General features: G+C 46.4%; 2 protein-coding genes across 2 annotated transcripts in view; one reads left to right on the forward strand and one right to left on the reverse strand.

Annotated features, from left to right (window-relative positions):
- Positions 1–1828: 1828 nt before the first annotated feature.
- On the reverse strand, positions 1829–7914 carry RCN2 (reticulocalbin 2). The gene is made up of 7 exons (XM_088148386.1): positions 7757–7914; positions 7277–7382; positions 5796–5992; positions 5001–5114; positions 4363–4459; positions 3259–3401; positions 1829–2465 (listed from the first exon to the last, which is right to left on the reverse strand). The coding sequence occupies exons 1-7, from the start codon at positions 7868–7870 to the stop codon at positions 2313–2315; spliced, it is 924 nt and encodes a 307-aa protein (XP_088004512.1). The 5' UTR covers positions 7871–7914; the 3' UTR covers positions 1829–2312.
- A 2848-nt stretch (positions 7915–10762) lies between these two features.
- SCAPER (S-phase cyclin A associated protein in the ER) overlaps positions 10763–23967 on the forward strand; it is a 98988-nt gene continuing 85783 nt past the window's right edge. The window contains exons 1-5 of the mRNA XM_088148389.1: positions 10763–10939; positions 16012–16087; positions 18111–18228; positions 18661–18731; positions 21586–21780. Coding sequence (XP_088004515.1) covers positions 10884–10939; positions 16012–16087; positions 18111–18228; positions 18661–18731; positions 21586–21780 — 516 coding nt within the window. The 5' untranslated portion in view covers positions 10763–10883. The remainder of the gene's footprint in view (positions 10940–16011; positions 16088–18110; positions 18229–18660; positions 18732–21585; positions 21781–23967) is intronic.

A 23967-nucleotide genomic window follows, 5' to 3' on the forward strand; every position in this document is an offset into this window, starting at 1 on the left:
CTTCCTTTTACATGTATATCTCATTTTCTATTTTGGAAACAAATCCCCCAGACCTCATCGTGCAAATCCATTTTGTAACAATCCAATAGAAATGACCAGAGAACAGACAAAAAACGTTGACGCCGCCATCTTTGTCACGGCCTCCTTTTGCTTGTCACTGTCCAGGGTAAAACAGAGAGGTCTCCAGTCAATGCCCAACCCGCTTGGCTGACTTTGGGCCAGTCACTCGCTCTTCACCCAGCCCAGCTCACTGGCCATTGGGGTGGTAAAGTGAGACCCCCGCAAACCCCAGGTGGGCATCTTGAGCTCTCAGAGGAACAATGGGACATCCATGCCACAGTAAACAACCCCAACCAGGCCCTTGGGATCCTCTTAGCAAGCGTTCTACCATGTTATTCCTTCGGCTACTTCACTGGTATTTCTGCTGAGGCTTCCCTTGTGGAATCTCCCCGTGCAGCTTTAACGTGCTCCTCACAAGTAACAGGCTGGCTGCAAACCAGCATCACCAGCTGCCGTTGAACATCTGATTCTGTTGCTTTTCCTCCCCGCTGCACTGGATCAGCACCGAGCTTCCCATCTTCTTTTCAATTTTCTGGACTCTCTCCCCACATGAAATGACCTCTGAGCCCTGCATTCCTAACCTAGAGATTTCAGGACGGGGGCGGGGGCTAGTTGCAGAAGAGCGGTCATCAGTTCTGCACTCAGCAAGTCAACCAAACCCTGCAGGGACACTCACCCTGCCTTGACCAGAGGTTGCGCGGTGCCTGACAGAGTGCTCACAAGAGCCAGGTTTCGTAGAGAACCACCTTGCAGGAGGAATTGGATGTCATTTAACAAAACATGAATTAAGCCCAGGAAAGGGAAGAGCATTAGAAAGAAACTGAAAGTGACTCATCTTGATCCTCTTTAGTATATAACGGAGGGAAGGCATCTACAGGGAGGGAGGGAGGAAGGAAGGAAGGAAGGAAGGAAACAGGACGGGCAGAGGGAGGGAGGAATACTCTGTCCAGCTTTCAGAATTTTGTTAGAGTTCCATCCATGTCTAGTGGAATCTGTTTCCTGACCTGGCCTACCTCCAAGGGCTGCCAGGTTTGCTCCCTGCAAGGCTGGAACTGCCATCACCTGAGCAAAGGGATCCTAGAACAGTTCCAGAATCCAAGATGGCTTCCAAGAGAGGTCCCCTGCCTATCTTCAAACAGGTAGCGAAAAGGGTTTGAGTAGGCCTTAGGATTTCTGCAGTATATTCTGCCACTTCTGAAACCAACATACATTTGAAATAATATACCACAAATATACTACAAATAGTCCTCACTTAGCAACCACAAGTAGGAATGGCAACTTGGTCACTAGGAACCATGGGTGCTAAATGGAAAATCACGTGACTGCAATGGGTTTATGACCTCACTTCCCCTTTGGTCATTAAGCAAAGCACTGTGGTTGCCGAGACATCATGTGACCATGACTTACAATTTTACTTCCTCGTTCTCCATTAACTCTGCTCTGCTTGTCGTAAGGCATTTGGGAAACATGCAAATGGCGATCATGTGACTGCAGGATGCTGCGATGGTTGTAAATGTGAGGATTGGTTGCAAAACTGGTTTTTTTACACTGTCATAACTTCAAACGGTCCCTGTACAAGGCAGTCAGTAACCAAGGACTACCTGTATCTACAGCACAATCTGCTGCTTGTTTGATAAAGTCGTGTTTTTTTTTTTTCCCCTTACATATACTGATCTGAAGTATGCTTCTTTATAAGAAGCTAAGTTAGATATAAATGTAGTTTTAAGAGATTCATACAAAGAAATGGCACGAAGAAAAAACATAGGGCATTTGAACATTTTAATCCAAGTGGATAGAATTATTTTCCAGATGCAAAAATATTTCCACATCATCTATCATCTAAACACCCTCTACAGAAGTTAATATGCACAAAAACCTAGTATGCACCATTTCATCCTCCTGAATGTAGTATAGAAAATAGGATAGAAAAACTATTAGCAACATGGAACCAGACAGTTACGCTTGCTTTTCCCTTTCTCAAAAATCTAACAGAAACTAGTGACACATTACAGTCAAATCCTAGCATTTTCAAGTATGTTTCAAAAAGTAGTATTAAAATACGAACACTGAAGGTCTCCACTCTTTTCCTTTTTTTTAAAAAAAGGGGATGGTTTCCAGTGCCGAAGTTATACTGGCAACATACAGAGAACCTCAGCAACGTAAAGTCGCTACCCAACTGGTATTGTTTTTAAAGCTGAACAATGGGGGGGGGGAAACCAATTCTGAAACAAAGACAAAGCATCTCTTGGAAATTAAAGTTCTTCATGGTAGAAGCTTTTGTCATGGAGCTGTCGGCCATAATCGGTGGCTTCGCTATTGAGAAACAGATCTTGATTTTCAAGAATCTCATTTTCTGTAAGTTTCCTGTCCCCATCCAGGTCCATCTCGTCAAGAAGATGAACAGCCTACAAAATAAATTCACAAGCACTGATTGGGTTGGATATGGAACTCAGCCACAGATTGCTAACTGTAGTTTAGTGACTAAACTAAATAATACTCATAGGTTGGGTGTTAAACCATTAAACCATCAGTTTATACTACCACATGCTGGGTGAAAGTGCAATAACTTCATCAAGAGACTCTACCTTCTGCAAACGCAACCAATCATTTCATCTGCACATGCTTTCGTGCTTCACCCATTCATCTGCCTGATCTTTATTTCCTCAACCCATCACAGTCGTGGTATCCTTATATATGCTCAAAGTCTATATCCATTTATATGGAAGGATACCACACTGAATACAAGATACATAAAGCAACTCTCTATCAATTGATGTTCCATGGAGACCACTGCACGAACATTGTCCACCTGAGTCTAAGAGATCATGACCATTTCTACATGAGCATTTAAGATCATGAACTAAGTTTTTATTAAGAGAGAAAAAATGTTCACTCTTCTTTCCACAAAGACATTTAATAGTTTTATTCCAACATCCTGTTTTTGGATTGAACTCTTTCTGTAATGTCCAAAGACCCCACCAAACACAGATACATTACTGAGGCAGGTTCACATGAGAAATCTTGTCTTGAATGTTCAATTATCATTTAAATTACTCCAGTCCTTTAAATGGATAATATTGCAACAGGAATAAGCTCAGATCTGAAAACTGTTGTGGGCTTTACAATTCTGCATGGTAACATCTAAAAAAACACAACTATGTAATGGAATTTGGGAGTAAAATTCTTCAAAACTCTTACCTCTTCCTGAGCAATACCCTCATTGTTGGGCACCACCCAAGTTAACAGCTCTTTAGGATCAAGTTGTCCATCCTTGTCCTTGTCATAATCATTTCGAAATCGATCTTTCTCAACAACAATCCATTCTGGATCTTCCCTGGCAGCTAAAAAGAAATGTTGCAATTTTTCCATGCATCCTCATCTTACCTTTTTTATTTTAGCAAAATCCATTAAAATGACCATTTTGCATAGAGTGTAGGCTTGGAAGCACATATGGGCAACGAAATGTTTCTAAAATGGTGCTTTCAAACTGTACTTATATCAATGTCATTTAAAATGATGGAACTGAAGGAATATGTTTTCTCCATAAGCATGAGTATCGCAAGGAAATGATACATGAATTAGCAAAACAACTGCACTGCAAATATGATGGATGTCCATAACTGGCTCTTTCTTACAATATTTATCTTAGAAAGTCCACTATTAGAAACATTTATCTTAGAAGTACACACTATTAGAAACAACCAATTGTTGTAACTATATTTGTTTCAAACTATATTTGAATCACAGATGTCTTCTTTCCTAAGAATGGAAAAGCCAAAAGTATCAAGTTATATTAAGAGGGGAGACTGTCAGGTTCAGCCCAAAGAACTCCACGAGACAGTACAGATACAGTTCTGTTGCGTATATTAGCTTCCACCTCAAAGACAGAATCTCTCCAGACTGAATCCAAATTTCCCAAGCCAGCAAGCCGAAATACCGTGAATTCCTTAGGGTGGTGCCAGTCTCATCTTCTTAACCTTCCCACACTCCTGTTGGGGGCTAAGGAAATGCTTATCTCCCCGAGTCTGGCCTTCATAAGTCCATTCCATCACAGAGACCCAACATTTGGACTGATTTCTCAAGAACTTGAGAAGCCTTATTAACAGGAAGTGTTAATGCATTATAAGCCAATCCACAACAGTATTTTGAAATATTTTGACTTTTTGGACACCCTTGCCCTTCCCTGCTACCCCAGCTTTCTCCATCTGGGGCCTCCAGGCATTCTTAAGAGAACTTTCAGGTTTCTTAACCAATCATGGTCCTTGAAGACCCCAGGTAGAAAGGGAATGCCCTGCCACTCACTTGGATCTCTTCGATAGTCGCCAAGGAACTCTTTGATGCTCACAAACCCATCCCCATCTTTGTCATGCTCTTCCAAAGCCTCCTGAATGACAAACTCCTGGTGGGAAGGAAAAAACAATCAGAAGGTAACAGTGGCCCGTCCATCAGCTCTGCTCACGAGACGCAGAACCATAAACTAACCAGCCCCATGTCGTGTGTTGTGTACTTAGTTTGCAGATCATTGTATCACACCAATTAGGGTTTAGTTAAGCATGGGTATAGGTTGTGCAAATCGGCCTCTTTCTCAAGAGATTGGCCTACAGCCATTCTCCACTGACCAAAGTCTAGGTCAAAAAGTGATTAAACCCCATTTTCACTGATACAGTTCTTGGCTTCCTGCTTAAAAGCTTTGTAGCCCACCAACTTATCCCTTGAATTTTCCTGGTGTTTAAAATCTGAACTCATGTATAGCGGAGCAGTAAGCAGTAATGCCTCTTCAGTACAATGAAGCAGTTTTCACCTCCCAAAAAATCCGTACGCTGATCCCAAAGCAGTCTTGTGGGACTGCCCTTTTGCGCTTCTCCGAGGAACTGAAGAACTATTAACAGGCCGTCGTTCTCGCAGCCAGTTTTCAAAGCAGTGCCCTCCCCACAACTTGCCTTCATGTAATCTGCCTCCTCAGGATGTTCAAATGCAATGAATTCATCCAGATCCAAGCCTGGTGCGCCGTCCTTATTAGCCTTTTGAAACCTCTTCTTGTCCTTTAAATGGAGCTTTTAAAACAGCGGGGATGTGAATAACACATGAATTGCACGCCAAAGTTACAGCAGATTTGCCAGCCTATCTGAAGCATCCTTGGAACCAACTTGTTTCTTGACTTTCGACCTTGGTGGGTCCAAGGTTTGCCCACCCAGCCTATCAAGGAGGCAGCCGCTAAGCGTGCCACTTCTGAGCTACTCCACATCTTGCAAATAGGAAGATACCTCTTATTAGGAACCCAATATTTTCGTAACATTTGCGGTCCGCTGTTAAAGACCTCTTTCAGAAGGCTGACCAATGCCACCTTTTCAGACCATGACGCTGTTTCATAAATAGAACTAAATAGGCTAAAAATAATTTTAAAAAAATTAAAGGCAGGAGAGTATAGCCCTCTACCTTTAAGTATCATTATGATTTACTACAAGTAAATCATGCAGTCAATAACAATGTTGGGGGGAAAAACACGTCTGGGAGACTGACTGGAGAGTAAAAAAGGGGTTCCCAGTGAGGGTTGATTTCCACTCATTTTTTATTCTTTTCCAGAAAGAGGGATAAGTCTCATCAGCAGAAATATTAAGGGCCAAACTCTCTTAACATCTGTCTCCCCTTGCCCCGTCCTTGGCTCTAGAGCTAACCAGTATTACAACAGGCGACAACTTAAGATATTCAGGGTTAGAGTTTCTTCAGGATCTTACCTGCCGGAAAGATTCTTCTTCCGCGTCTTCCAAAGTGGTATCATCCTCAAAGTCTATTACGCGGTCATACATCTGAATATTGTACTCTTCCCAAGAGACGCGCCCATCACCATCTTTGTCGTACTGGTTGAATTGCTGCTTGGCATCTTCCACCACGTAGTGCTTAAAAGACTGCTGGATCCAGGAACTGAGCTCGGCTGGGGAGATTTCCCGTAACCCAATTAGGTTGGTGGGCTGACCCCTCCCTTGTCAGGGACTCTCCAGGCAGAGGGGACCCCTCACCCACAGCAGCCGCTGCCCCGAAGAACTTCATTCACCCGAGTCTGCAAGCTCTTCCCACTTGCATCAGGATGGCTGCAGGATTCAGCCCCAACTCCACCCCTCGGCCCGCAACTTCGAGGCATGCAGAAAAGGGGCGGGATTGGCCCTGCAACGCTGCTTTGGTCATCCTGGCTCTTTGACCCCCCTCCCACTCCGCAGACACCAGATGTCCTTTATTCCACCGGGCCCTGCATCCAGGATTCTGTACTCCCCATCTGTGATGGAATGGACTTATGAAGGCCAGCCTCAGGGAGATAAGCATGTTCTTAGCCCCCAGCAGGAGCGTGGGAAGTTCAAGAAGATGAGGCCGGCACCACCCTAAGGAATTCACAGTGTTGTGGCTGGCTGGCTTGGGAACTTGGGTTCAGTCTGGTAAGATTGATGTCAGGTTCAGCCCAAAAAACTCCAAGAGACAATGCAAATACAGTTCTGTTGCGTTTATTATCTTCCACCTCCAGACAGAAATCTCACCAGACTGAACCCAAGTTCCCAAGCCAGCCAGCCACAACACCGTGAATTCCGTAGGGAGGTGCCAGCCTCATCTTCCTGAACTTCCCACGCTCCTGTTGGGGGCTAAGAACACGCTTATCTCCCTGAGCCTGGCCTTCATAAGTCCATTCCATCACGCCATCAGCCGTATTATCTATATCCATCAATGTCACGGCACCCTGCCCACAGATTAATCAGTATTTCGGTCCCAGTATTTTCTCTTGTTAATAACGGTGGTCTGTGATATGTATCTTATATGTCATAGACCAGCATGGTTTCCGTCATGCTGGTCTGTGACAGAAATCAAGATTTGATCTGATTATTCTCACGGCTCCTTCTTTGACCGTTGCCCTGTCCCAGATGATGTTTTGAGCCTGTCCCGGCAACAGACCGAGGACTACGTGGCAGTGCCTGCTTCGCCCATCGCCCCAAGCCCACCCGAGAAACCCCACCGTGGCTGGGCTTAACAGGACGGGACTTCCTTCCCCAATAGAAGCGAATATGTGTAGCTCGGGGTTGAAGCGTGGAGTCCTTGGGGTTCTCTGAGCTCGGTTCTCTTCTTGCAAACGGGTAGCCGGGTAACGAAACGTTTGCAAGAAGAGAACCGAGCTCAGAGAACCCCAAGGACTCCACGCTTCCTTCCCTGCCCGGCATCCATCGATCGGAGGTACCTTCCGAGAGAAAGCCGTCCGCATCCCCGTCGATCTTCTTTATAATCCCTTTCAACCGCCTCTGCTGCTCCTCGGGGCTCAACTTGGCAAATTCTTCCACTTCTTCCTTGGGGGGGCAAAGAAAGAGCATCACCCGGAGGGCCTCGTCTGGGGAGGGAGGGCGGGGGAGAAGATGCCCCTCTCTCTCCGCCCCTGGCAGCCCCCTTTCTCCGCAGGGAGCCGGGCTGCTGGGCCCGGAGGTGCCCCTGGCGCAACCCGCTGGTGCTGCGGGAAAGAGGCGCCCTGGCACTCGGGGGGCCCCTGGCACCAAGGCGCCGAGCTGGGGCTTCTGGCGCCCCCCCCCCGCGAGCTCGGCTGGGCTTGGCGTCGCGGTCGGACCCCCGGGGCGCCCCCCTCGCCCCCACCGCGCAGGGCGACGCGCCGCCGCAGCCGGCCGGGCAGGGCCGGGCAAGGCCGGGCGGGCCGGGCGCCCGCGCCCACCTGGCCGCCGAGCAGCGCCTCGCGGTCGTAGTCGGCCCGGTGCTCGCCCGCGCCCGCCGCGAGGCCGCGCAGCAGCAGCAGCAGCAGCAGCCAGAGCAGCGGCGGGCGCTCCATGGCAGCGCGGAGGCCGGAGCGCGGGAGGGCGGCGCTCGCCGGCAGCGGCCGGCAGTCTCCTCCCCGGCGGCGCGGCTGCAGCGGCAGCGGCAGCGGCAGCGGCAGCAGCAGCAGCAGCAGCAGCAGCAGCAGCAGGAGCGGCGGCTCCGAGCGCAGCCGCGCCTGCCTGCCTGCCTGCCTGCCTGCCTGCCGTGCCGCGCCCGGCCGCGTGGGGCTCGCGGGGCCGGGGGGCTGTGCGCAGGGGCCGGGGGCCGTCCCTGCCTCCCTCCCGCCCAGGGGCTTGGAGGACCCCCGTCGCCTTGGGCGCCCCGCGTCCCCGGGGAGGGTGGGTGCGCTCCCCTCGGGGCCATCCTGGCGGCGCGGAGTCCGGGGGAAGCCGCCGATTGCAAGACGCAGAACCAGCCCCCTAAACCTGCCCCCCCTAAACCTGCCCCCCAAATCTGGCCCCCTAAACCAGCCCCTGTAAACTAGCCCCCTAAACCAGCCCCCCTAAACTAGCCCTGTAAACTAGCCCCCCTAAATCTGGCCCCCTAAACCTGCCCTCTAAATCTGGCCCCCTAAACCAGCCCCTGTAAACTAGCCCCCCTAAATCTGACCCCCTAAACCAGCCCCTGTAAACCAGCCGCCTAAACTAGCCCTGTAAACTAGCCCCCTAAATCTGGCCCCCTAAACCAGCCCCTGTAAACTAGCCCCCTAAACCTGTCCCCTAAACTTGCCCCCCTAAACCAGCCCCCCTAGTCCGATGCAGCCCATTGGGTGCCAAGGAACCTCAACGCAGGGTGGCTCACCCATTCCTCGGGCCAGAAGGGGCTGCAAAGCTATTACTGATTTATTTATTTGATTTATTGGATCGGTACCGCCACCCCTCCTCTTGAGCGGCTCTGGCCCGTCACACGCCCCTCCTGCCAGTCCTGATGGGACAGGTAGACGTACCTGGGGAAAGGTGGTCCCTCAGATAGCCAGTCCCACATCATACAGGGCTTTACAGGCCATTACCAGCACCTTGAATTGAACCTTGAATTATGTACCTCAGCAGCGGCCTGGGGAGGTGGGCTAGAGGGAGAGGAGCTGTGCCAGAGACCCCTGCGGCTGCCCAGGGACTTGATCCTGGGTCCCCCTGAGCCCCCGCCCCAGGCCTCGCTCAACTCCTGATCAGTAAGCAGGGCTGCCGATCCTGGGGAGGAGGCCTTTGGTTTCCCGCGCTGCAGGTGGGGGTTGTTATTTGGCTATTTATTGATCAAATGTGTACAGCTGCCCATCTCACGAGGGTGACCCCGGGCGGCATACGATAAAACCAGCAGTCCTCAGATAGCCATCAAAACCAAAAACGTTGCAGTGAGATGGGCGGTGACGATTTACTTAATTTTATTTGCTGGATGGAAATCTCCTTTCCTCAAAGCCACAAACATAGCACCCCTCTCTAATCTTTCCCCCACACCAACAACCCTGTGAGGTAGGTTGGGCGGGTGACCCAGCGCTTCCAGGGCTGAGCTGCCCTTGAACCTGGCCCTCCCCACCCCTAGCCCTGCACCTCCATTTCTTTTATAAAGGTCCACTAGAGGGAAATTTATAAGTATCTCGAACCCACTGAAAAGTTGAGATTTTATAAATTTCCCATTAGAGGGAAATTTGTAAGTATCTTGAACCCCCTGAAAAAGAAGCTAAAGGCAGAACATGACGTGCCTGTTTGTCACATAGCAGATGGAAGGACTAGAACAGTGGCTTTTAAAAGGAGAAAATAAGGGCAAGGCACAAAATTAGCCCCACGGCGAATTGGGGAAGAGGCAAAGAGAAGCATTTTGCATGGGGATGGAGAGAAACAAAGGCTTTCTTTCTCGCTTCTGTTTACTCTTGGAGGAATAACAAGGCTTTGCAACACACCTTGCCTCTTCCCAGGCAGCCTTTAACAGGTCGGGCAACTCCTGCTTCGTAATGTCCATATCTTAAGATTAACAGAATTGTACCTCTGGAAAGGGCAAGTCACCCACATGATCCTTTTCTGTATCTGCTGCAACTTCTTTGAGTCCTTAAAACGCAGCACCTAGAACCAGACACGGCATTCAAGGCGAGGCTTGGATAAGGCAGGCAAAGGTGGAAGAATTGCTCGCTCTCGTTTGGGAATGGTATTTCTGTTGATGCAGACAGAAATGCGCGTTTTTTGCAAGCGCATCAGGCTGCTGCCTCCCATTCAGTTTGCAGCCACTACTATTCTAGGATACTTTGAACCCAGGTATGCCCCATCCTGTATCTGTGCATTTGTGTCTTTCGTGAAGAGCCTGACCGTTTCCTCTGTGAAATGCTACGCTCTTACTGTCGGCCCGTTTTTCCATCGAGATTATGCTGAATTTCATTTCAGTCTAAAACAGGGTTTCTCACCCTCGACCACTTTAAGAGGGGTGGACTTCAACTCCCAGAATTCCCCAGCCAGCATTTGCTGGGGTTGAGAGACACTGTTCTACAGCCGCCTTCTTCCTCCAGCCCAGTGCTGCATCCGATGGGCTGAATTTCAGTTTCCAACCAAACTCAGCCATCTCGCAGGGATGACTTGGGGGCCGGAGGGGGGGGGGGTGTCATCTGGAAATTTTGGACCACAGCTCCCATAATCCCTAGCTATTGACCATGCTGATTGGGGCTGATGGGAAATGAAGTCCAAAACTCCTCGAAGAGACAGACACACACACACATACAGAACGCTGCACCCTCCAGCCTTTCTGGAAAGGGCACCAGGTTGCCAATCCCCCAAACCAGAAAAGAGTGCGCTGTTTGCCGAGAGGGCACAGCTAAGGGCAGGCGGCTTCGGCGGCTGCGACTGAGCATGCTCCGGAGGGGCGGTGCACGCGCAGCCGCGGCGCTGCGCCAGGGAGGGCAACCCGAAGAGCCGCCGGCTTCGCTTGGCGCTCCCGAGCACGCGCGGAGAGGCGCCGCGCATGCCCGGTCTCGCCCCCCTCTCCTCAGCCGGGTAACAGCCTCCGAGAGGCTTTTTCGTCGCGGCACCGGCTACCGGCGGGGCGAGATGACGTCACAGCGGCGGGACGCACGCAGGCGGAACGGCGCTGCGCGGCGGCGAGTGTAAGTGCGGGCGGCGGCGGCGGCGCCGAGGGGAGGGGCGGCGCCGGCGGGCCCGGCCAGCAAGATGGCGCCCGCCCCTCTGCCCGCCTTCTCCAGGGCAACCGAGCAACGGTCTCCTCCTCCGCCGCCCGGCGGGGGCCGTGGCGCGCCGCGGCCGCCTCAGCCGCCCTGCCCCGGCGGGCCGACCCCCCTCTCGCCCGCAGCCCCGACCTGCGCCCCCCCCCGCTGCGTTCGCACGGCCCTGCGGACGCGTGTTCGCGCGCACGTGCGGAAGGCGTGCGGAGGGACCCGAGCCGGTGCCAAGAGCCCCGCAGACGCCGCTCGGCCCCTGGGTCGGCCTCCGAGCGACGAAGCGGCTCAGAGTGGGGCATCGCCCCGTAGCCCCGGGAGGCTCGTCTGGGGATGCTCAGCCCCCTCATTCGTTTTTTCACGACGGGGGTCCTGACTCTCGAGGGAGGGAGAAGGACGGGGGGGCTCCTGGCCTCTTCTGCACCCTTTGGAGGCTGCGCAAAGGGTGGCTTCTGTCCTTCGGGCCCCCCCCCCGAGTTTTCATGTTTTTAGGCATTGCAACCCACCAGAGGAGCGTAAAAGTCAAGATGTGGGGGGGGGGGACACCTTGGAGACCTTCCAGTCCAGTGTTTATCAAACTTGGCCACTTGAAGAGGGATGGACTTCAACTCCCAGAATTCCCCAGCCAGGCCTGGCTGGCTGGCTGGGGAATTCTGGGAGTTGAAGTCCACCCCTCTTCAAGTGGCCAAGTTTGGAAAGCACCGATCCAGTCCAATCCCTTGCCCCATGCAGGAATCCACCATCGCAACGTCCTCCCTGGCCAACCAAACTCTTGGGGGAATATTAAAAAGTTCTCCAGCTCTTCTAAGGTCCTGAAAGCCTCTTTAAAAAAAAGAAAAGAAGGTCACCTTCTCTCCTATGTCACTTGAAACAGGCACGGACAAGTAATGGCTGGGTCTATTTCTACGGGAGTGAGATTCGTTTTCTTTAGGGGTCGGCAGCAACTGGGGTGCCTTGGAGGAAATGGACATGAATTCTGATCCTCCCCCTCTGCCCGCAGCAGAAAATCAGAACGAAATGGGGATTTGTTTTCCCCAGCTCCGAGGATCTTACCCAGCGAAAAGATGCTGCAGAGCAGAGGGAGGGGGTTATAGATGCTTGCGGTAACCCCAAGCATATGATGGGATTGTGCTTCATTCTAATTCTGGGGTAGCCTGGGCTGACCCCTTGCGGGATGGTATTTTCCTGTGTTACGTTTCACGATAGCGCTTCCATCTAAAGTGGAACCCGAGGCAGGGTCTGAGCCGTCATAAACGTCGGGTATCGGAAGCAGAATACAATTGCCCAGCAATGACTAAACTCTCTGAAACGGTGACGTTTTAAAGCCCCCCTGGGGTAAGCATGGAAAGCCAATGACCACGGTATAGTTTATGAGTCCTTGATGGCCAAACATGCCATTCCTTTGGTCAAGGAATCACGCGAATCGTCCTCCACGCTGAGGCACTGCTTTCCAAACTCAGCACAGGACCCGTTCTTCCCCGAGGGGTGTGGGTCTACCTGCTAAAAGTTTTCACCCTGTAACTTTTCTTTTCTTTTCCCCCCAAAGTGGCTGCACAGTTTATCAGGACTAAAAGTCCAATAACGGACATAAGTTTACCTGTCATGGTATGAAGAGCACTTTTTCTCCTAAAGACGGGCGTTTATGTAGCACTCTAAAAGTCTGTCAGCTTCTCGTGGTGGCGTGACTGGGGCAGAATTGGCCATCCCGCTGCACGGCACTCTCCTTAGCCAACCTTGCTCTGCCCCCCACCCTTTCGGCTTCTCCCCTTGCTCCCTGCATGTTTTCGGCAATGGCCACAGGTCCCCTCTCCTCAGCCTTGTATTCCGCCATCTTCCACAGCTCTCCCACGTAATGTTCCTGCATGGTTGTCTCTTTATGGTTGCTCCTCATCTGGTAGCTTAGAGGACTAATCTGGGTGACGTTCCTAGAAGTCCCTCCTGCGACCATTTCTCTTTAAATTCTGCTGTAGGAACCCAGCACCATTTTGAAAGCTTGGTTGGCCGGAAAGCCTCCCGTACAATGTATTTCTCTCATCCAGTGCCTTTGGGTCTAGTCCTCTGCGACCCGAGGAGGAGTAATGACAAGAAAGCAATGCAGGAGGCAGTCTGCCTCCTGAAAATGCTGGCCATGTTTCAATCCTTGGTTCTCTCCTTCCTAGCGGGGTGTTTGGGCCTGCTTTGTGGCATGTGTCTTTATAGGCGAAGGCCTGTCTCATCCAATGCAGATTGTAAACTGGGCTATGTTGTCTACTTAGGAACGACTTAAATGGGTTTTTTCATCAGATGGGCTTTTTGTTTTCCAGTGGTAGGGGATCTGGAACGCCCTTGCTGAAATGATTTGCCTGATGCCTGCTTCGCAGTCCTTTTGGCGCTAGGTTAAGATGCTTCCATTTACCTAAGCATTTTAGTCTACATAATTCCTTGATATGCCTCAAAATTGTTGATTGCTTGTCCAATGTTAATGTTTTTACTCTTAGTGTATCCGGTTTTAAAAGACTCGTGGTCCTTGTGTTTGAGTTAAAATAATTTTCTGTGACATTATGCCATCTTGTGATCTGATTGGATGAGAGATAGAATAGACATATTTTCAACAGATACATCTTCTGAGTTAAAGGGAAACAGAAGTTTAAGGGTAACATTACAGCTGGGTTGCCACACCAGTAGAAACTAGAATATAATGCTTTGCAAGTAAATAAACACATGTGAATTGGGCAAACACAGCATTTGATTTTGTTTTGGCATCAAAAAAAAGAGCAAAGTTAAGCAAACTTATGTTTTGGAAAGCAGAAAGGAAATTGTGATAATCCAAACAAATCAGCCACTCATACCTAGAATTGTTATGCATAGCCTCATTTTTGTTGCAGTTAAGAGTTTTGAAATTTTTCCTGTACTGACTGAAACAGTTATAGATTGTTGTGTTTTATACAAAGTTTTTTTCAGAATGTAAACCAGCTTAAATAAAATTCAGTCTCAACAATATACCGGCTTGTTTTATTATATTACTACAAAATTCTGGAATAAACAATAAATGCTGTGTCTAGAATATGGTAAATTCCATTTGTGGAATGGAGAATCCCACTGAGGCCTACGGTCATTTAGATGGCAAAATAAAATCAAGATCAATACAAATAATAGAGAGGATGATTCCATTAAGGGTATAATTAAGTCTATTGTGTACCTGCCACCGCCACAGTAATGTGCTTTTTCCATGAATAAAAATTAAGTTCCTGATGTCATTTCTACACAGAAGATAAATAATGTAGTTAGTTATCGTATGGTAATTCTACAAAATAGTCACATTGAGAGTTCCTTCCAAAATCATACTCTGCAAGGCAGGAAAATATTTTTTTAAACACTTCTGGGAGCACTGAATATCTAGGCAAAACAATAGAAAAAACATACTATTTTACAATTAAATACAATAATAGAATAAAATTATAAACGCAAAGCAGCATTTGGTATAATGTGGCTTTTAAATCCACCTGTTGGGGAATCTATTCCCATGCACCATATGGGCCTTTGCCAGGAGGCTGGAGTGGTCAAAGAGGAGTCCATTCTATAGATATGTATTTTCTCTTATTGTTCAAATGAAAGTTTTCCCTGTGGGATTATGCTTTCTGACTTGAGTTGAGAACTCTGGGTCAGAGAAGACCGCTCCAGCAAAAACTGCAGTTATTACAGCAGCCTTTCTCAACTGTAGCAACTTGGAGATGTGTGGACTTCAACTCCCAGAATTCCCTGGCCAGCTTGCTACGGTTGAGAAACGCTGTATTATAGGATTTTACAAAGTACCCTTCTGGCGATAGGTTAGGAATAGGCATTGTTAGCACTCAAGCAGCATGTTATGGATTTGGACAGCAAGTCCACCAGATTGCCCTTCCTCGAGATGGGCACTTGAGTAGCCATCTTCCTTTTCTGGGTTGACAAGATACCTCAGTCCAATAACAGTCTCCAAATTTGGAAGAGATCTAAGTAGAGCTTGTTTAATGCACATCCTTTAGCTTTTCCTAAGCAGAAATCTTTAAAAGCCCCTTATGGAGAAAGGGCCATTGAACTTAGGGCCCATGTCCTGTTATATCGCTCCTTTTATAAAGATGCATAATTATATTTTATAGACCTCTTTCAAGAACGTTTTTCAGGCCATTCATATATATATATTTGATGCACAGTTGCTTCTGTCTGACCAGTATGATTGTGTTATCTTTAAATATGGCAAAATACTGCTTTATTGTTTGTAGAGCTCACCCTGATTTGGTTATCCTGACCATCTAGCTTACGTGCTTTAAGTTTTGTTTGCATTAATATTCATTCTCTTGTCTATTTGCCGAATTCTGGTCATTGACTGCAATAAAGTTTTGTTGTTAAAGTGACTTGCTTTTCACTGCTGCTTTTTATTAAGATACAGCAGAAATCATTTTAAAGTGGTTTAATGGCCATTGCATGCACGCGAGGAAAAAAAATCATGTTCTTTATGTAAAAATGAAAGCAATATAAGCGAACAACTGCTGACTGCTAAATGTTTTCCAAAAGTTCCTGTGAAATTATTTTGGGTTTCCCACAAGACAGTCAAAGTTTTTAAGGAATGAAATAACCATTCATATATGCTTGCCTCTACAATATCAACATCATGTCCCTAATAATGCTAGTCTAAAAGTAACATCGTGTTAGTATGGTGATGTTTGAAGGAATTATCTGCTCACAGGCAAAGCCTGGCCCATTGCAGTATAATTGAATTCACTGCATGGCATCCACCAAAGGTTCCTAACCCTCTTCTAATTCAGTATAATTTGCATTACTTGCCATGCAGCTGCTAACTCCTGCCATTGGCCCAACTAAAAGGTTAGAGTGGCAACTTCTGGTTCAAGGGCTGTGCCAAGGCTTCAGAGGGGTTCTGCACCTTTGGTGTAAATGTTCTGTGACGCTCCATGCCCCGGAATGAAAATGCTGTAGGGCTGTTTCACCACTTCCGTGTTTAAAATGTTCATCTTTTGTGTATTACGCAGCTATGACGACTTCATGGGTTCAGCCAAAAATGTGATAAGTGAATCTGTTGATGTAGAGGACAAATACAACATGATGGTAAGTCATTCATTCTGACAGTATATCAGCCTCTTAATGTTTTTTGTGGTTGGAGTTGGGCCACGTGTAAAGGCCTGTCTTTGCTCCCACACTGACCTCATAGTAAAGAATTTGAAGAATTTGGTCCGGTGCAGCTATGGTACTGAAACAGTTGCCCTGGCAAGAGATACGGCAAAAAGCTGAAAATGATTTGTCTTGGTCAGTCAATTTAAAAAGGGCGGGGGCTTTGATTGTGTGGTTCCGGCTGTTATTTGAGGTTTTTCTCTGGCCCCACTCCCCCATGGACACCCTGGTTTCCCCAACTTCAGTGAAAGGGATCCAGCTTTCTCCAGATGGAGGCAGTAATTAAGTGCTAGTACAGCAAAAATATTTTTCTTTATGCTTTGTGCTAAAGATGGTTTCCCATGGCATGCTATACACTGAGTTTTAACTTAGAACCAAGTAAGCTGTGGGTGAGAATGCAGAATAGCAAGTTTGGAAAGCAGTGACTGCCATTTCCTCACAAAACATAAAAATGGGAGATTTGATGGGAATGCCCTTACAGCCATCTCTTCAGATAATATTGTTCTGCAGTCAACACTGGATATGAATTATTGCCTCTGATAACTAGGCTTTTAAGTTTTCCTTTTTCTCCCTTAAGACAGACACACACACACATGCGCGCGCACACACGCACTGCCATGGGTATCTGAAAATTGTCATCTATGAAAAGAGGTGATCTGTTCCGGATTTGCCCCGGTGAAGATTGGTCTGCTGCAAGTGTTTTAATGCATCTTTGAGAATCTGGCACAGCTCTTTGCCAGAGTTTTACAAATCACAGGACCTCGCACTGTTTATATTTGCCACCCTTTCTTGAAAACATCTTTTAAAAAGGCCAGTCACTTGCAGATCTGGGTCTTTTCAACCTAATGATGGGGAGACCGAGGCTTTTAGCTATGAAGCCCTTGCACTTCGGGTTCACCAGCCAGCAAGGATAGCCTGACCACAATTTGTTGACAGGTAAAAATGGCTGGGTGCTTCATCCAAGATGCTTTCTCTTCTGGACGGGAGCAACGTTAACTCTACCCGAGTCTCCGAGCTGCTATGTCTGGTCATGAATGGGACCAAGAGTGGATGTAATTCCTCTGCTGTTGTGATCCCAGGACACGATGAACTGGTTGTAGGTCTGCTTGAGTGTAGAGTCAGGGTGTCATTTTCGGTGATCAGCCTCCGGTTCCCCTTCATGGTTCCTCTTTTGGATTCCAAGCCTCTGAGAATGAAGCGACCCGGCCCTTCACACTCTTTCATTAGTTGCACCCTTTGCAAAACTCTTCTCCCAATCTTTTGCTGCCCCATTTTCAGAGCATTGTAAAGAGAGTTTTGTGGATGCTCATGTTGGCTTTGTCTTTCTAAAGCCGCTAACCTTCTCCCTTTCATGTAATTTAACCCCAGGGCTAGCCCCAGACTCAAATTTCGGCTTTAACTTCACGTTCTTTGTTGTTAGCCTTCAAGAGATTTCATTAGTTAGTGATAGGGAATAAATGGGTCTGCTCTGTCGTGGCACCCACCCTCGAATACCATTCCCCCTGAAGTTTGAATGGCCCCGACCCTGGTCCTATTTAAAAGAGTCCTTAAAACCTGGCTCTCTCCCGAGGCCCTATGAGACAGAGGGGTGATGGACGCCTTGTACGATGTTCTGGTTTTTTAGGTGATTGTTGACTGTTTTTTTCCTGGATTTTTCACTTTTGATGATACAATTCTCTGTTTTCGCTATGTCTTTATTGCTGTAGTCTGTAAATCACCCAGAGTCATAACGGATTGGGGCGGCCTACAGACCTCATAAATAAAGGCGTTCAGCCAACTAAATAAAGACTTGGATCTAGAGTGCATAATATCCTTTGGAGACAAAAGTTTGTGCCAGGGGTTCTGCAACCAGCTGGGAGTGCAAACTTCTGTCCTTGGGGGAATATCTGTTTAAGAAAAGCCGGGCTGTCCCTTGGTGAAGCTGGATGGGATTATCTGAAATGTTTGTTCCCTTCTGCAGGCTTCTTTCCAACGCTCTAATAGTCACGACAAAGTCAGGAAAATTGTAGCGGAGGAGGGACGCACTGCAAGGAACTTGATTGCATGGAGCATGCCGCTGGAGAACAAAGAGGATGACGGTGCGTGTTTGATGTTGTGCTAAGTCAGTGTTTCTCAAGCTTGGCCACTTTAAGATGTGTGGACTTCAACTCCCAGAATTCCCCAGCCAGTCATGCTGGCTGGGGAATTCTGGGAGTTAAAGTCCACACATCTTAAAGTGGCCAAGCTTGAGAAACACCGTGCTAAGTCATCACAGGTGGTTTTTGTTGTTATTGTTTTGGTTTAGTGCAGGATAACCATGAGTTCTAAGCTGTGATTTATGGCTTCATGTTCTGTGTACTGTATGTCAGGCCACTGTGGCCTGTTCAAGAAGCCACAGTTAAAAGAAAGTATGTGAACCCAGGGAACAGCCTGGCAGGGATAAGGGCGTAGTCAATCTTCTCCACCCATCTCCACTCTGAGTCCTTAAAAAATAGAATTCTCTGGATTAACAAAAGTTTATCTGTTCACAGGAAAACCAAAGTGGCAGGTGGGAGGAAAATCAAAGAGGCTAAACCAAGGAACACACAAAATTAGCAAACAGGTATATGTTATTTTATTTTGTTTAACATTCAAGCCTCTGAAACTATGCTAACTTCTAGAAAGCTGCAAATGGTCCCATAAATCCCCTCAGTCACATTTTACTTGTTTTTGTCAAACTGCTAAAGCATTATATTGCCTGTACAGCGAACAAGGGGGTAGATTTTAGACGGTCGGCAAAAAGGAAAGAAAAAAGTCCTTCCAAAGGACATCCGCATGTGCTGAGGGTACATTTTCACTCTCTGGAGAAGAGGAAGCCACTGATACTGGCCTTTTGAACCACCTCGGGAGTGAAAACGGCCACCGTAACACAAATGCCCAACTGTTCAGCATCAATAATTGGACAGTATTAAATACAAAGCGAACGCTCACCACAGTAAAATGATCACCAAATACCTCTAATGGAAACTGAACACCTTCTCTCTGGGGACCAGCCGATCACTGTAGCAGCAGGCCTGGCCAGCTGAGAAGAGATTAATTTCCATATGTTAAGAACACGCACAGAGCCAGCTCTTAAATAATCCATTTTAAAGCAGTTTCATGAAACAAAACTTTGTACGCTTAGGCAGAATAAGACCCGGCGTGCTTAAACATAGACTGGGATCATGCATTGTGATTGTTTTATTACGGCTGTTGATTAATCCAAGGAAGCTGGGTTCATATGTCATGCTAAACCATGAGGGGATTTTTTTGGTTAGGATTAGGGTCAGTGAAGCTTATTGTGCCAACCCAAACTACTTATTGTGGTTTAGTCAACAAACTGGTTTAGCATGTTCCATCAACTCATTTACCGGATGGACTCACTCAACATGCTGTGGTCTACAAAAGACAGGATCAGAGTTCACAAAACATATAGCACAATGGCTTATTAGAACTATGGTTTGCTTGTGGCTTAGCGTGCTGTAGGAGCCCAGCCATAGTCTTTACCACATTTAATGGCTGGTTATCATTAAAAAAAATCCAAAATAAGTAAAATTATATTTATTTTTTTCCCCCTGAGCTTCCTTGGGTTTATTAGGCTCTGCTTATAAATGACAGCAAAGTGTTTGATCAGTTCTGCCTTGAAATTTTGCTTGAAATAGCCCATTTTGCCCTTGAAACAGGGCGTTTCAAATTTGGGGTAATTGGAATTGAAATGTTTGCACTCTCTAATTGGGGAGTTTTGAAGGGTGAGGTGGGACTGAACATGTAGCAGAAAAAAAAATGTGTAACACAAAATAACAGACAGACCTCTTGGAAAATGCTGAGTTTTCCAGGTTTAGTGCTGTTTTGAAACACAACAATTTGATTTTTGCGGTTTAATTTTTGCCTCTTCTTAAGCATGTTCCATTTTGCCTGTAGCTGGTTCCTCTCCCCCTAAAAAAAAAAAAAAAAAAAGCAAGAGTAGCCATACACAAAGTCTGTTTGGATCAGTATTACTGACACCCCTTGGCTGTCCAGAGTTGGGGGCAAAGTTCTTCTCCAGTTTTCGGTGGTGTTGCTGGAGGCGGAACTGAGCATATTTGACGTGTAAGGTTAATGCTCTTCCACTAAGCTACAGCCCTTTATTTTTGCACCATCATGCCAAGCTTTGAAAGATCAGTCATTTAAAGCCAGTTTTTATTTCCACAAAGTGGAGCGAAGTTTATTACTGTGTCACTGATGGAATATAAAGATTACAGAGGCCCTTGGGGAGAGGGAGAATGAGGAAAAGCCCCTCTATATGTAATATTTCCATCATCCCAATATTGCCACTCGTGTGCTGTTTACATGGAAGCAAGTCCCACTGAGTACAGAGAGGCTTACTCTGAAAGAACCCTGTGTTGACTTGCAGCTGATAAGTTGGTTCTTACCGGTAAGTCATTCTTTTTCCTGTTTATATAATGAATAATGACCATCCAAAGGTCCAGCAGGGATTAAGCTATATTCCCTATTGCTTTCGGCTTTTCGTGACAAGTTCATAACTCTTTTTTGAATTTAGTTCAGGCTTGCTTATTATGGGACTGCCCACTAACTAAAAGCACATGGAACTATTAAACTGGCAAAGGGTAAAACTGGGCAGGCTGGCAAGTCACAAATTAATCTGAACTTCCTTAAAGGAACCTTCTGCAAGCTGGATTCATATGTCGTCTTCTCCTTTTCTTTTCTGTTTTTTTTTTCTTTTTGATACTTCTTGCCAACCCCACCCTCCAAAAAAACCCAAAACCATGTTGCCAAAAATACATATTCATAGATGCTTCCACGTACCTACACCAGAGGTGAAGATTCCTTACCGTTGGGTTACAGCTCTTTTGATTGAACAACTAAATCAGTGTTCAGCACTGTTCCCCAGTGCTGGCTGGGGAATTCTGGGAGTTGAAGTCCACTCATCTTAAAGTGGCCAAGTTTGGACAACACTGAACTAAATGGAAGCTAGTTTTGGAGGGCTACCTGGGAACTTTTTCCTCCTAGGAATGTTTACCTGACTGCTACCTCTACTTGTACTGATACAAAGCTCTCAAGCTGATAGCCTTGATACGTGGTTTGTTTGATTTAGATCAGTGTTTCTCAGAGTTGGCCATTTTAAGACAGGTGGACTTCAACTCCCATGCATGGCTGGCTAGAGAATTCTGGGAGTTGAAGTCTACACATCTTAAAGTGGCCAAGTTTGAAAAACACTGATCTAGTCCAACCCCTTGCCCCATTCTGGGAGTTGAAGTCCATATGTCTTAAAGTGGCCAAGTTTGAGAAACACTGATATAGATGGTGTGTGAACCTATCCAAATCATGCTTAATAGCTTAGTCTCATGGGTGAACCTGAACAATTGAGATTTCCTTTAAAAAATAGTTGAAATGAAACTTTGTTTAGTGCACATGAGCTTTCTGAATCTCCTTTGCAGAGCACAGCATCAGATTGCAAAATCACACCAGCCTCCGGGGAGAAGACCTTCTACAAAAGCCCCACCAAGACAAGACAGCCACGGAAAGTCGACCTCCGAGCACGATACTGGGCTTTCCTTTTCGACAATCTAAGGCGTGCAGTGGATGAAATCTACGTCACTTGTGAATCGGATCAGAGTGTTGTAGAATGCAAAGTAAGGCTTTCCTGACTGGTCTGCAGGGGGATGGATGTTTGATCATCATGGATGGTCTTTGGATGCTCCCAGGACTCTTTTCTGCTTTTAAAAATGTTTATTGAAAGCTTTTCAAGATTTTTACAATGATACAATGGAGTGTCCACTTCCTTCCCCACCTCCCTTTAGTTCCATGGCACGTGTTTGATTAAAAATAAGAAATTTAAAGGAAAGAAAAATGGTAATTTAGCTGCTCTGTAACTTATCAGCAAGCAGGTTTACAGGTAGTCCTCATTTAGTGACCACAATTGGGACAGCAACTTGGTCATTAAGCGAAGTGGTTGCTAAGTGAAACTGTGACTGTGCTTATGGTTTTACTTCAGCTTTCCTTTGCTTTACAGACCTGTGAAGGTTGTCAGTGCAAGGATCGGTTGCAAAGTTACTTTTTCATCACCATTGTAACTGTGAACAGTCACTGTATGAGACAGTCGCTAAACGAGGACTACCTGTATTGCACTTTAAGCTTTCATTGTCTGGGTTTACACACAATATAATGCCATAGTTCCTTAGTCACGATACACTGAGTAAGTCAAAACACTCAAGATCATATAAAACTCTAAGCTGCCATGTGGTTTATTTGATGTTGGCTTAGTGTGCTGTTTCCAGCCAGAGATTAAATCTGTGGTCCTTAATGTGCCATTGGGCTAGTCTAGAGCAGGCTGAATCAGTCACTCCTTTGCAATTAAATATTTTTCTTTCCTTTTAATGGGGAGAGGTAGGCACAATTGTGCCTTCTTCCTTGATTACTATTAGTTCTTTTTGAATAGTGCTATTTCATTATGACCGTAAAACAGTATCAGTTAAGTTCTAGTAAAACCAGCAAGCTGAAAAGACCAGAATTAAAAATGCCAACCAAAGCAATGTAATAATCTTTAAGCAGTTCACGACTCCCACGTGCATGGTTTTTCCACGCCGTCGTGAGATGAAGCCAGACTTTGGTCTCCTTGATGTGGTAACTGATTTACAAGGACGCTGCTGCCATCCTTCAGTATTCCATTGGCTCTGTAGGAGGCACTGTTGAGATTCTGCTGGGATCCGCATTCCTTTGGCTTCCTGCTCAGTGTCTTAATTAGACATTGTTCCTTTTCTGCAGAGATAGTAATCGTTCTTCTCAGTCAGTTGCTGGTGGTAAGCAAGGGAGCTTGATTGATGGCCCGGGATAAACAAAGTCTGGGTGGGACCTAGTCATACGTTAGCTCTCTTCATCTAACTTTTGATGGAAAACAGACATGTCGCTGTGCTGTAGTTTTCTGCAACTCCACTGGAAGCCGTTTGGCTTCTCGGTAACAATAGATTGATTCTTTCGGTGGCATTATCGTAAGTGAAACATTACGAATTGCTAAATAAGACTGGGAAAAGTCAGAAGTGGTCAAAATTCAGAAACTGATGATAGATTCCGTGGAGTTTTCCCCTTTTAACTGTGCTGGAGTTTTTTCTCCCAGCTCTGGAAACGGTTAGCTAAACTCCTGTGTATAAAACAGAATTTTCAATAGGTCATGAATATTTAGTTTTCTACTGAAACAAAAGACTGCCAAGTCGGCTGTAAGATTAGTGTACAAACCGGGCTCCTAAGTGAATTTTGAAACCAAACAGTGGCTTGTGGCTTCCAAGCCGGCTGTCGGTTTAATGCAATTTAATTTACATTAAAAAAGAAAGAAACTCTGACCACTGTCTTCTCACTCAAGAAATTTCCCCAATGATTTTCTTAAAAAAAAAAAAAGACTGGATCTGATATGCCTTGCTCTGTAATTGGATTATGATTTTTTAAATATTTATGGCTGAAAGAATTAGTACTTTATTTGTACGACATCTTTGCAGATCCAAGACCTCATCCAGAATTCCAGTCATTCCACTCATGTTATGCTGGGAAGGAAATATTATGTAGCCAAGGCTTCTTTAAAACATAAACATGAAAACAAACCCTTGTTTCTGAAAAGAGTTAGGGCTGTTAAGGGATAGTAGTATGATTATCCAACAATTCCTTTGTTTACAAGATTTAGGTTTTTTTTAAACCATATAGAATTCCTGCAATACAAACATACATTTCGAAAATGTTAATCATACCGTGATGCGTGATTTGGTGAGAATCTATAACACCTTAGCTCCTCGGATTTATTTTTAAAAACTATGGTACGAGTGGAACTCACT

This window comes from Python bivittatus, unplaced genomic scaffold (assembly GCF_059951505.1).
Source record: "Python bivittatus isolate LINGU-HERP-01145 unplaced genomic scaffold, Pbiv_v1 ctg000530_np1212, whole genome shotgun sequence".
NCBI lineage: Eukaryota > Metazoa > Chordata > Lepidosauria > Squamata > Pythonidae > Python > Python bivittatus.